Raw genomic sequence first — 13,518 nt, forward strand, 5'->3', positions numbered from 1 at the left:
CCTAAAAACACACAGCAACATAGCACCTACATTAACAACTTTGGAGCCCATGCCAGCATGTGTTTTGTGGTTGGTAGCCTACTCACCGAAGAGTTGTCCAGGCTGAGTGTACTTCCATGCCGGTGACCATCCAGGCGAGAGTCCATTTGGGAGGGGAGGGTGAAGGGGAGAGAGTGTCTATTTGTTAATTCTCTGTTAGCCCATGGCTCGTTTGTAGACAGACCTCCTGCTGGGGCCTTAGGAATAGGCCTCTGTTGCCATGAATCTCCCTGTCGGTTTGAAGGTACTGGAGGAAGTTTGTCCCTGGTGGGGAGGTCGCCAGGGGTACAAGGTAGCGGGCGTCTCTGTGGTCGACTCTCTGCTCCTATGCAGTGCGGTCTGTCAGGAGGGGGAGGAGGTGGAAGGTCTCTAAGAATGGGTGGCATCGGCAGCGGCTTATCCTTGTGCACAGCACCAGAGCATGCAGATGCCTAAAATGCAAAAACAAGAGCAGATGAGTGCTGCAGCAGCTCAAAAGAAACTTCTGGGTGGAGGTTAAGTGACAGACATATTACTGCATTAGATCAGATGAGCTTTTGTCGGACATGGTCTTGCTACTTTCTGCCTACTGAAAGTAAGGCAAGCAATAGCCCATATCTCATGGCATGAAGGTTATTTAAAGACCTAGCCTCTATCCTAATTCTCCTTGCCTATCTGCTGCCTTTGGCACAGTTGATCGCTGATCTCCTTAATACTCCCTTCTTGGGATTCGTGATAAAGCCCTTGCCTGGATTGAAACCTATTTAACGCCTTGCCAATTCTCTGTCTTTAGGGCACCAAAAACCTCTCAACTACCTCCTCTAACTGCTGGTGTTACACAAGGCTCTGTCTTTGGCCTTCATCTTTATACTTGATGCCTCTTTTCTTGGGGTACTAATCTCTGCCTTTGGGTTCTCATACCAACTCTTGCAGCCGACACTAAAATCTGCTCTTTTCCTGAACTCTTCCCTCTGATCTCAATTAAAATTTCAAACCGTCTCCCTGCCATTAAATATTGGATGACTTTGCAGTCTCGGATGTTAAACTCTTTTAAAATAAATAAAAAAATAAATAAAAATAATAAAACAGGTGCTCTTCTTCTGTGCCAAACACTCATCTCTTCCCTTGCCTATCCAGTTGCCATCTGACATTCTCCCCTACTCTTCAACAGCTAGAAACCTCAGCGTCATCTATGACCCTTCTCACTTCTCTACTTTCATATCCACACCTGCAATGGCAGCTCACCTCAACCTCCTAAATATTAGGAACATCAGGCACCTCCTTTGTTTCCACACAGTCAAGCATCTCTAAACAACCCGTGTTCTCTAAACTGGACCTCTGTGCCAGCACCCTCTTGGGGGTTCAATGTGTTAAAATTGCAGCAAAAATTGCTGTGTTTACAAAATATTGCAGCAAAAATGCTGTGGTTTTGCTGCTGCAATCCATGTAAAGGATGCAGGGGACAGCCCCGCAAACCCTGGACCCCATTATTCCATTTAAAGGGAACGGGGTACACCCTGTAACCCCCGCTCCACTTAAATGGTATAACGGGGTTCACCTTTACCAGGTTAAACCACAGCCTTTTTGCCGCGATTTTATCACTGCATACCGCCTTGGGCCTCCCACACTGTTTTTTGTCCTCTCGACAACATCATTAATTTCACCCCCAGGACTCTGAACTCCCTCCCTTCACATCGTATTCCTCATACAGCCACCAGGCTGGATGGCTGACGAGGCAAAGCAGGGTCAAATTTCAAGGTCTTCTTGCTCACTAATCTGTCCACGGTAAGGAGCCACCATATTTATCCTCATCTATCCAACTGTACAAGCCTTCTTGTAATCTGTAATCTCTGCTCTGCCTCAACTACCCGTGTAGCAACTCTTATGCCCTATGTTTCCGCTCTTTCTGTTCTTGCTCCACTTGCATTGAATTCTCTCCCTGTGACATACCAGAAATAGTCACAGATTTGTTCAAAACCAAATAAAGCCTACATCCTCACTTCAGACTTACCCTCTAACCCCACCTAATCTGCCTTCAAGCTTACATTTGCCCTCACGTCTAGCCTGCCTCTGTCCCTCACTTGTTCTGCCTCTAATCTATGTATGTCCACCCAGGATTTGTCCCCGGTGACTGTTCCATTTACTCCCCTCCAAAACCTGGTCAGAATGTTACTAATTCATCCCATTCTTGGAGACTCACTGCTTTCAGGCAATTCTGATTTCGTATCTATTGTACATTCTTTTGTGATAAAAAGAGCATTGTTCCCCCTGTATACAAATATCCAGCTGTTTGAGAAATGTAAAAGGATCACACAGCTTGTAGAAATACCCTCCTGAAAGGTACACAAAAAATGCATTGCTTTCATAAACCCATCGAAAGGATGTAGAGGAAAACGGACTAAAAATGTGCTAAAATGAAACCCACTTAGAACACAACAGTCCTCTATCATCTGGGTACGAGCGAAGGAAAGGTGGCACACTGACATAATAGCGTAACAAAAATACAAATGTGCATAAAAGAACACTGAAAAGCTTCCAAATGCAGACACATTATGGATGGCAAACTAAAAAGTCTTGAGTTGCATGCATTTTACCATATCATGGTTACAGCAAAAGGCTTGGTTTGATATTCACACATTTTACACTGTGCTTATGAGCCCCTTCTTCAGAGTGACTAATCTCCTGAGGCAACAGTCCATAATTGGGATGCAGCCGAGCATGCGGCTACCACCTTTGTGGCCTAATCAAATGTTTACATGAGAGTACGAATCCTTGTGCCAAACAGGATTTCCCCCTACCGAGGACATCTGGCAAAGGTGGCAGAGCCAATGGTGAAATTTTCTACATGTAGATTTGGATAATAGTTTAAACAAGAATGCACCCAAAGTAGATTTGCTGTGTGCTGCATTTCATTGTGATGTTTTAAACAAGATGAAATGCGTGCACACTCATTTTGTAGAGTTTCATTTTCTATAGGGATCAACTGTTGAGTAACAGCAGCAATATCTACCGTTATGCTGCAGCATACCTTAAAAATACAGGTACAACCACACAGCTAAGAAAAGTTGCCACAAATCCACCTAAAAGGATATGGCATGAATGCACGAAGGCTTAAGGCTCTCAGATCAGTTACCTTAGCACACTGCTGAACATACATTTCCCACAATCCATCAAAGCTTTATAGTCATAATGGACAGCAAGTGTTTCAGCAAACATATGGTGTACCTCATTTAATGGAGAAGATTAAGAGTATAAATTAATAATGGCATGCTTGGTTAAACATGTAAAGATTTTTCTGTAACCAACCATAGTCCTCCCTGTGTGTAATCTGTCGCGTTTCAGAGAAAACCTTACCTTTGAGGTTGTTCCTGGGCTGGAGGCTCCTGGAGGGTTAGGTCCTCGATGATGCAGTAGATCCAGCCGAGGAGGAACAGGAGGAAGAGACGCTTGCGGTGCCATGGAGACTGGGGAAGCAGGACGCTCGACCTTTGAAACAAGATTACAGATTAATACATTCTCACAAAAGGCAAACATTGCACTTCCTCTAAAAGTGGGTAGAACCGTACAGACAAAGCACAACAAAACATACTAATAGAGTGTTAAGAGGATTTGGGTTGTTTTACGGAAGTACAAAGAATCGCGGCAGAATCAACTTTAGTCGATTTCGCTGCAACTCCACTTTGGTAAAACAACCCATAACTGGTTTAACAACCAAAAATATTCACGCCCCCCCCCTCCGACCCCAAACTTACCTTGTCGCTGGCTGCCACCGCTTCTCCCATACCCCTGCAATGTCAGTTCCGACCTGCATTGGAGGGACTGATCAGACACCGCAGGGTCCCTTTTTCTTTTTTTGCTCTTTTTTTGGGTGCCCCACTTCCCATGTCAAGGAAGCGGGGACACCCCTGCTACCACCAAGACCCATAAAACTGAACATGTGGAGCGGGGGACACCCCCTGCTCCTCATGTTGTGTATTTTGGGCTTTGTTTTAATGTTACTGGCCGAATTTGGTCAAATGTACCAAACAAGCATTTGTTTCAGTCAATTTGGGTAAACCCGTGTTGAGACACCCTAAGCCCTGTGTTCAGGGCACGAGAGAACGTGTTAGGGAGAATTCTCAGGACTGTGCCAATTCCCTTCTACCTTCGAGACCCCCAGCTCTTTTTTCTGGATTTAAGGACTTTCCATTTTTATTCTGGAGAAAGTGAGACCTTTTTCAAACTCTCTCATGTATTTTTCCGTTGATTTGAACACAGTTTCTTTTGGTTTTGGAGTCTGACACACTCCATAGGCATCTTTTATTACTGTGACACACAGTACCTTCAGTGCAGTGGCACAGGTAAGTCTTTCAAATTTCCCAAAGGTCAAAATACCTTCTCTTGGTTAAATTACTGTTTCCAGGAGCGGTAAAGTGAAATTGACTTGACTTACCTTTTATAACTTTGTAGACCCAGCACACACTATCTTACATAGAGTGCTGGAGGGGTTACTTAGTATTTCCTTTGTCTACTTTCTCATGTAACATTTTTATGTTACCCTTTCTACAATTAATGGCTGGTGGCAGTGGTTTACTTTTTCCTACCATTGTGTGTTTTTACTGTGGGCTGCAATTGCGGCCTGCAGTATAGCACCCATGGGTGCCCAATTTGTCAAAATGGCACTGGTCGTCTTTTTTCGCTATTTCTTGTTGGAAAGGTCCTTCTTGAGATTTACTCTGCGCTTGAAACCAGATGTGGTCCCTTTGTTTGTTTGGTCTTTGGCGGGGGGTTTACTGGCAAAGTCCGCCTCTGGCTCCAGCGTGTCTGGCACGGCAGGAAGCGAGGGAGGTTCCCAAAACTCCCTCTGCTTAATCTCCTTGGTTACAGAAATGCACCCAAAGGTGACTTGCCACCTGGCTGTCCTTGGAAGACAGCCAGCCTGCTGTGAGAATGACAGCGAGGATGCGAATGAATGGGAGAGACTTGCATAAAAAGCTTTGTCTTTTGCAAGGAAGGCAGAGTCGACCACTGGATGTAGGAATCTGAAGAACTTGCTGCAACCCCTGGACCGTTGGTTTGCCCAGTGAAGCCCTGCTGCAGTGCTGAAGCTCCGAATTTGTCTCAACCAGAGATGCCCTGCAAAGGATGACTTTTGTCGTTGGGTTGGTGGGACCAATCGACCCTGAGACAAACTCCTCTGGAAATCCTCTTGTTGCTGGTTGTACTTCCATTTGCTGCTGCAAGAAGCGAGTGCATCGTTTTAAAGTCAGACCCGAGCTCCAGGAAGATCCTCCTGACTCACTCGAAGCAGGACTAACTAAGCCTGGGCATCCTCAACGGAGTGCTGGGCCCCAGAAGCAAGGAAAGCCTGCAAGGTATCCAAGAACCGCAGTAGTGCTATTCACAAGAAGCTGAAACCGCAAAGTGCCGCTGATCTGAACTTTGCCCATTGCTGCCGGCGACCTTCAATTCGTAGTGCAGGAGTCCCCAGACGTCCTCCCTCTTGTCCCCATGACTCAGGCCCAGGAACAACAGGATCTGCCATACTACAGCAGGAACAGAATACAGCTGGAATCAATGTCTTCAGACCTAAGGTAATGTGAACTAAGGGGTACTTACCTCTTGTTGTGTAACTTGCTTGCTCTCAATTGAGACCTGCATTTGTTGCCTTTTGCAGAGTTGCTTGCAGCTTTGCCCATCACAGGTCTCCCAGCTTGTGACCAAACAGTGATTTCTTTTTCTACAAAACTCTAAAACATTGTGCAATCTTTTTACTTACCTTCAAGAAGCGCCTCAGCTCCCCTACGCTTTGCTCAAATGACATTGGCTGTCCTAGCTCCCTGAAGACTTATAACCTCTGACTGTGTTTTGATCTGTCCCTCCAAAAAGTCATACTCTTTACTTGTATAGCCGTGAAAGGGTTCATCTACATTGCATTGGGGGTTCAAAAGTGTTCACCTGTTGGAGAAACTTGTTAACCATTGTTTCCTTCCGTAACCTTTTCCTTTTGCCACCAACCTCAGTATTGCTCTAAATGTACCAGTGATGTCAATGTCCACAGTGTCCTAGTTCTTGAAGTAACCTCAGGGTCTTGGAAGTTTGTGTGCGATCCCGAATTGGTATATACCGATTTAGTGAAACAGTATTTTTGAAGTATATTTAAGTGTTACATATTTGCTCCCTTCTAAAGAAGGCTTATTCAAACTGACTAATAAATAATTGTTTAATCAAGAAACCTTAAGTGTGTTATTTCTATACTTTTCATTGCAAAACGCTGTTACAACCATACAGCTCACATTGACCGCTCTTGAGATCGTCCTGACTGCACAGTCCCTACCAACCTGTGTAGTACATGCTTATACCAAAGGTTGGGTTAACTACTGCCAAGAGAACAAGGCTGGTGCAGCCTCCCACAGGGTACTGTATACAATCTTGCCTAACACCAGTTTCTTTTCCCACCTAGTCCCTTGACCTCTTTGCCAGTGAAACTCCATCCAGAGTCTCACTGGGGATTTAACACATACATGTACATAAGAGTCCTCAAGTCCCAAAGACTAAGGTGCCCCAAATGTATCCTGCAGTCATTTTCCCTAACAAGGTGTTAGGTCAGAATTGATGCAGTCACAGGGTGAGACTACACAACAATTATCTGCTTGGTATTAGGTAACCCACCTTTTGGTATAGGTCTGTACTACAAAAACTTGGTAGTGTAACTGAGCAGCCAGGCCCATCTCAAGATGGGTAAATGTGAGCTGTACAAATGAAATCCGTAAATACAAGTAACCAAGCAGAACTTACACTGAAGGTTTCAGTTATAAATAGTTATTTAATTGACATACATTTTTAAATAAGCATTCTTTAAAAAGGCAATTCATTGTAACAATGTAAATATACTTTAAAATCACTTTTCAGAATCAAAATAAGTTAGTGGATAATCTTTGGATTTGCTTCATACACTATTCCTACACCCCCAGGTGACTTCAATCACAAGGACAGTAATGGCATGTATATATCACACTAGTTATACTTTGCAGATTCTGAGTTTGCAGAAAGGAAAGCTTAGGGAAGGAAAAAGGTTAGACACGTTCTCAGTATATGCGAGGACAACTAAATCTTCCAATGACATCTAGATAAACCTTTCTTAGGCAAGAATTGGTATAGTAACCCTGTGAGAGACTACACCACACTTGTCCCCTTGGTATTAGGTAACCCACCTTTTGGTAGAGGCCAGTACTACACAAGTTGGTGGTGTGACTGAGCAGCCAGGCTTATCTCAAGAGGGGTAAATATGAGCTGCAAAGCTGTAGCAATGAAATCCACCAACACAAGTAGCCAAGTAACACTTCCACTCAAGGTTTGTAGTTCTAAATAATTATTTAACAGCAGTTTTTAAATAAGCATTCTTTAAAAAGGGCAATGTATGTAACAATCAAATATACTTTTCCAGAATCAACACAAAGCTAGTAGATACTCTTTAGAAATGCTTCTTACACGCTTCCTATACCCTGATATGACTTCACTAACTAAGACAGTAATGGCATTTATGTATCACTAGTACACTTGGTAGATTCTGAGTTTTGTAGAAAGGAAAGTTTAGAGGAAGGAAAAAAGGTTAAATGGGTTCTCAGAGCATGTGAGCATTTAAGTCTTCCAATGAAGTCTATATAAAAACCTTTCCCAGCAATAATAGATAAAAAACAAGCTATCACCCAAGAAGGACAGTAAATACCAAAGTTAAATGAACTAGAGTCCGCAGGGAGTCAGGACAGCCAACGTCAATTGGAGGATGGTCTATTGAGCTGAAGCACTTCTTTGATAAAGTCCTGCAAAATGTTAGAGTCTGTCTGGTTGCAGTGATGCAGATCCTGGGTTCCTGGGCTTCAATCGTAGGGACAAGTCTGGGGACTCCTGTGGCAGCAATTCAGAGATTGGCAGCAGCTAAGGGCTCTTTTCGGATCAGCGGCACTTCATGGTTTCAGCACTTGGTAAACAGCACCACAGTGGATCTTGGATGCCGGTTGGGCTTCCTTCACTCCTTGAGTCCTGCACTCCGGTGAGGCGGCTCGAGCTACGGTCGTCCTGCTTCTGGAGGGTCCTGGGGAAGACTCGTGGAGCTTCTGGCTGGATCATAGACGTTGCACTAAACTATGGATTTCTCGTCCGCTGGCACTCGGTTCCTGCAGCAGCAAAGTAGTACAGCCAGTCGGGGAAGATGGTCCACTGGAGTTTGCCTCGGGGTTAGTTGGTCCCACAAACCAGAGGGAAGAAGTTATCCCTTTCGGAGCTTCTCTGTCAAGGTGAAAAAAGGAGTTCAGCACCGCAGCAGGAATTCACTGGGCAATTCAAAGGTCCAGGAGGTTGCAGCAAGCTTCGTTCACGGTTTCTCCATCGGGTGTTTCTTCCAGTAGACAACTCTGCCTGTAGTCCCAAACACTTGCCTTTTTTCTTTCAGCAGAAGTTTTATTTACATTTTTAACTTTTACATAAACAATGTGGGAGAGACACAGAAAAATGCACTCTGCTCCCTCTTCCTCCCTCACCCCCCGATCTGGGTGCTGTCGGTGGGGCTTCTCCTCTGGGATTTCTATATGCAATGTTGGTAGATTTCACCAAGTCTTTCTTTGTGGTCGATTGCTGAATTAGGTCTTCCAGAGTTAGTCTTCCCCCGGGGGATCTGTGATGCCCAAAAGGGTCATGGAACTGGGGCACCATGCGCGGCGGGCGCCCTCTCTCAAGAATCTCAATAAACCTGACCAGTCTGTGCTGAATCTGCTTTGCTCCCCTTTGATCAAGTAGGTGGAGCCATTTCATGGCTACCAGTGACCAGATCTTAGCTACCCACTCGTGGTCCTGTGGAGGGTCCCTGACCTTCCAGTTACGAGCCAGCACTAGTGCGGCTGCCATCATCATAATGACGTAGAGTTTGCGGTTAGACTTTGAGGTGACGCCTTCCAGCACCCCTTTGAGTCCAATCATTGCTAGTCCCCTGCCTTCACCCCCAAAACTTGGTAGAGTATATCCAGGATCCCTTTCCAGTAGAGGTCTAACTTGGGGCAGTCCCACCAGATGTGACTCCAGGTGCCCACCCCTCTGCACTCCCTCCAGCACAGTTTTCAGGTCCGGGGGTAGATTCTGTGGAGTCTGACTGGGGCTAAATGCCAAAGAAGAACAAGTTACTCCCTTACCTGGTAACGTTCTTTAGATGGGATGGTCCGACGACGTAGTCCATATCTAGGACAAAAATCTTTCGGCGTCTGCGTCCTGCATCAATGACGTCGATACGCCACCATCAAGGACCTTGTCCGACGGCAGACGTCACTGGATGTTATAAATAGGACGCACGACACCTGTAGCCTCAGTTGTAGTTGTAGTTTTTTCCCCAGAACGTGTGGCACCAGCCTTCTGCCAGTCTGACCACACAAAGCCTTGCGGAAGAGTAAGCTGCAATCGCATAAGGAATTCTGTAGCGGGGAAGGCAGGGAGGGAGCGATATGGAATAAGTCGGACGATCCCATGGAAAGAACGTTAGCAGGTAAGAGTAACTTGTTCTTAGAGGGGATTGGGTCCTCCGACGTATTCCATATCTATGACAGACTCCCAAAGCAGTACCAATGCAAGGAGGCGGGAAAAAGATTTTAGAAGACAGAAATTTAGAATGCCCAATCAAATTGCAGAGTAAAGGACTGCCTTGCCAAAGGCCAGATCCTGCCCCTGGATGGAATTGAGGGAGTAGTGACGTACAAAAGTATGTACCGAAGCCCAGGTGGCTGCATCACAGTTGTTATGAATAGGAACACCCCTCTGTAGGGCAGTAGAGGCAGCCATACCCCTGGTAGAATGGGCCTCTAAGCCGACCGGTGGGTCCTTACCCGCCAAGGGGTATCACTCAAGATAGCCAAAATAATCCAGCGAGACAAAGTCTGTTTCGTCACAGCTTGTCCCAAACGCTTTCCAGCATAACCAATGAAGAGTTGAGCGTCCACTCTGACCCGGGACATGCATGAAATATAAAAGCTTATGCTCTCCTAGGATCAAGTTTATGGAGCCTCTCCTCTTCCTTACCAGGATGTGGAGGAGGATAAAACGCCAGAAGAACAACCTTCTGGCCTAAATGAAATTCCGACACCACCTTCGGAAGGAAGGAAGGAAGGAAGGGCGAACTCTAAGGACAACCCTGTCCTTATGAAACACAGTGAAGGGTGGCTTAACTGAAAGTGCCTGAAACTCACTCACTCTGCGAGCGGAAGTGACCGCAACCAAAAATACAGTTTTAAGAGTCAGTCTCAAAGGGCATAAATGCAAAGGCTCAAACGGAGCACCCATCAGAAACTTGAGAACAAGGTTCAAATCCCAACCGGGCACCTGGAAAGGTGACGGAGGGAACACATTAGTGAGCCCTTTCAGAAACTGAGAAATTAAAGGAATTTGAAAATAGGAACACTTTAGACAAGTGCTTAAATATGGACAGCGCCGCCAGGTAACCTTTAATGGTACCCACTTGAAGGCCCCTATGGGCCAGAGAAAGCAAAAAAGACAGAACCATGGGAATGTCACATGCAAAAGGATCCACACGTCTTCAGGGAGGTCCGAATCCTTCTACCTCAACCTTTCAGAAACCAAGCGTGAAGGTTGAGGGATCTGACATCTGGATGGAGAACCTGACCGCCCCCTCCCGTGAGAGCAGATCGTCTCGGTAGGGAATACGACGTGGAGGGCAGATGGACAAGTCGAGAAGGTCCGGGTACCAGGTCCTCCGGGCCCACGCCGGAGCAATGAGGATCTTCCGGGAGCCGAACCTCCGTAATATCCGCAGTACTTGTGGGATGACAGGGACTGGAGGAAACGCATACAGCAGTGGGAATGACCACTCCACCACGAACGCATCTCCTAAGGCTCCTTTTGGAGGAAATTCCCGTGAGCAGAATCTCTCGCACTTCCGGTTGAAACTGGAGGCAAAGAGATCCACTTGAGGGGTCCCCCAAAGGGCAAAGATCTCCAGGAGAATCTCCTGAGCCAACTCCCACTCGTGAGAAATCGCGCTCTGCCTGCTCGGAGCATCCGCAGTCTCGTTTTCGTCTCCGGCCAGATGAACTGCCGAGATCGAAACTTCGTGCTGGATTGCCCAGAACCAGAGCTGCATCGCCTCCCTGCACAGAGGAAGTGACCCTGCCCCCCCCCTCTTTTTGTTGAGGTAGTGCATGGCCACCGTTTTGTCAATCAGGATCAGGACATTCTTCCCTCGCACAGTCGGCAGAAAAGCCTTCAGGGCTAGCCTGACTGCCCTCAGCTCCAACAGATTGATATGGAGTCTGGACTCCGACAGAGACCAACGACCGCTGACTGTCAATTTGTTGGCATGAGCTCCCCATCCCATGAGGGATGCGTCCGTCATGATCGTCACCTCCGGCCAGGGCAGCCAAGATGGAGCCCCCCTCATCAGATTGCCTTCGTCGGCCCACCACAGAAGGTCCTGGGCGACCGAGGACGGCACCTGAACAGGGTCCAACATCTGCAGGAGGACTGAGACCACTGGAGCTTGAGTGCCCATTGCAAAGATCTCATCCGCAACCTGGCCTCTGGCACCAGAAGAATGCAGGATGCCATGAAGCCGAGCAGTCTCAAGAACTCGAACGCTGGGAGGCTCTGGGCAAGTTGAAACTTGTGCACCATCTGCTGAATGTGATGAGCCCTCACCTGGGGAGGAAAACGCTGCCCCAGGGACGTGTCGAGCACTGCTCCAATGTACTGGAGCCTCTGAGTTGGTGTCAAATGGGACTTCTTTAAGTTGAGGGAGAAGCCCAGCTTGTGGAGGGAGTGGCAGATGAAGGACAGAATCCAGGACTTGCTCGGGAGAGCGCGCCCTGATGAACCAATCGTCCATGTAGGGGTAGACGTGAATCCCCCCTTTCAGGAGATGCGCTGCCACCACTACCACGAGCTTGGTGAAGACCCTCGGGGAGGAGGTCAATCCGAACGGCAGGACCCGAAACTGAAAGTGCGAGTCGCCAACCGCGAACCTCAGGTACTTCTTGTGCTTTGGATGTATCGGCACATGAAAATAAGCGTCCTTGAGGTCGAGAGACACCAACCAGACCTGAAGTTGAAGGGCCTGGAGGACTTGAGAGAGAGTAACCATCTTGAACTTGTCCTTCCTGAGGAGTTTGTTCAAACCGCGCAAGTCCATGATGGGCCTCAATCCCCCGTCTTTCTTGAAAATCAAAAAATAAAGGGGAATACCATCCCTTGTTCCTCTCCGCTACAGGCACCAGTTCTATGGCGCCTTTCTCCAGCAGGGATTGAATGTCCTGCGCAAGGAGCGGATCCAGACTCTCCAAAGAGAGATTCCCCGGTGGATTGTCTTGCGGCCTCTGTCAGAAAGGAAGACAGTAGCCGTGGGTTATGATCTCCAGAACCCACACATCTGAAGTAAATGCGCGCCACTCTGCAAGATGCTGCGCCAGCCTTCCCCCAACCGGCGAACCATGGGACATGGCCTCATGACTGAGCTGAAGTGCCTGTGGAGTTGCCTAAGGGCAAAGAGGCAACAGCCCGAGCCGCCTTGGCACCTCGAGTACCTTGTTTTCCACCTCTGGCACTCCTACGGTGGCCCCTTTGACTGGCAGCTCCTATCGCTTTACCAAAGGATGAGTAATAACGAAAGGAACCTCCCCTCCATTGCTGTCCCCTAGGACGAAAAGGCGGAGGTTGTCGAACTGCAGCACCCAACGACTTTGCTGCAGCTTTTGAGGTCTGCAACCTCTCAAGGCTCTTGTCAGCCTTGCTGCCAAAAAGATGTTCCCCGTCAAAGGGCATGTTGAGGAGCCGGGCCTGCACATCAGGAGCAAACCCCGACTTCCGCAACCACGCAAACCTGCGTATCACGGTGCTCGCCGCCATGGATCGGCCGATGCAATCTGCCATGTCCAAACCCGACTGAACGGCCTCACACATGGCATCCTTGACATCCTGAACCATGGCAACGAAACCATCCCGTTCGTCCCCTTCGGGAATATGTTCAACCGCTAAGGGAACAGTTCCACAGAGTGTGCGTGAAACGTGACAAGGAACATACGGAGTTGTCCGCCTGAAGCGCCATACCCCCTGAAGAAAACACTTTCTTCGCCCAGCCGTCAAAACGCTTGTCGTCCCTATCAGGAGGGATGGTAGGATACGACACCAGCTTTGCCGGGGCCGTAGCCGTCTGCACCACCAAACTCTCCGGAGTGGGGTGCTTGGACAAGTAGGAGGGGTCGCTACTGGCTGGGCGGTATTTTCGCGGCAAAGACTTGCCCACTGCCGGGAGACTCTCTGGAGCAGTCCAAGCCACCGCCACCCTCCTCCTTAGAGCCATATGAAACGGCAGTACCGGGTCAGTTGGTGGACCAAGGGCGAGGATACCCGTAAGGTCGTCCTGAAGAAACTCCCCCGGGGAAGAAGACCAACCCAAGTACTCGGTGACCCTCGACATAAGGTGCCGGAACGAGGAGTCGGCATGAGTGCCAGGCTCAGGCCTACAAAACT

The 13,518-nt window shown here is 47.8% G+C and overlaps 1 protein-coding gene across 1 annotated transcript in view; it reads right to left on the bottom strand.

The window, feature by feature from the left end:
* Positions 1–13,518, bottom strand: part of CBL (Cbl proto-oncogene) — a 964,911-nt gene that overhangs the window by 317,679 nt on the left and 633,714 nt on the right. Inside the window, exons 10-11 of the mRNA XM_069614372.1 lie at positions 3,373–3,504; positions 87–470 (exon numbers count right to left, since the gene is read on the bottom strand). Of these exons, the coding sequence (XP_069470473.1) occupies positions 87–470; positions 3,373–3,504 (516 nt within the window). The remainder of the gene's footprint in view (positions 1–86; positions 471–3,372; positions 3,505–13,518) is intronic.

Source organism: Ambystoma mexicanum, chromosome 9, assembly GCF_040938575.1.
Source record: "Ambystoma mexicanum isolate Mex_15411 chromosome 9, UKY_AmexF1_1, whole genome shotgun sequence".
Lineage (NCBI taxonomy): Eukaryota > Metazoa > Chordata > Amphibia > Caudata > Ambystomatidae > Ambystoma > Ambystoma mexicanum.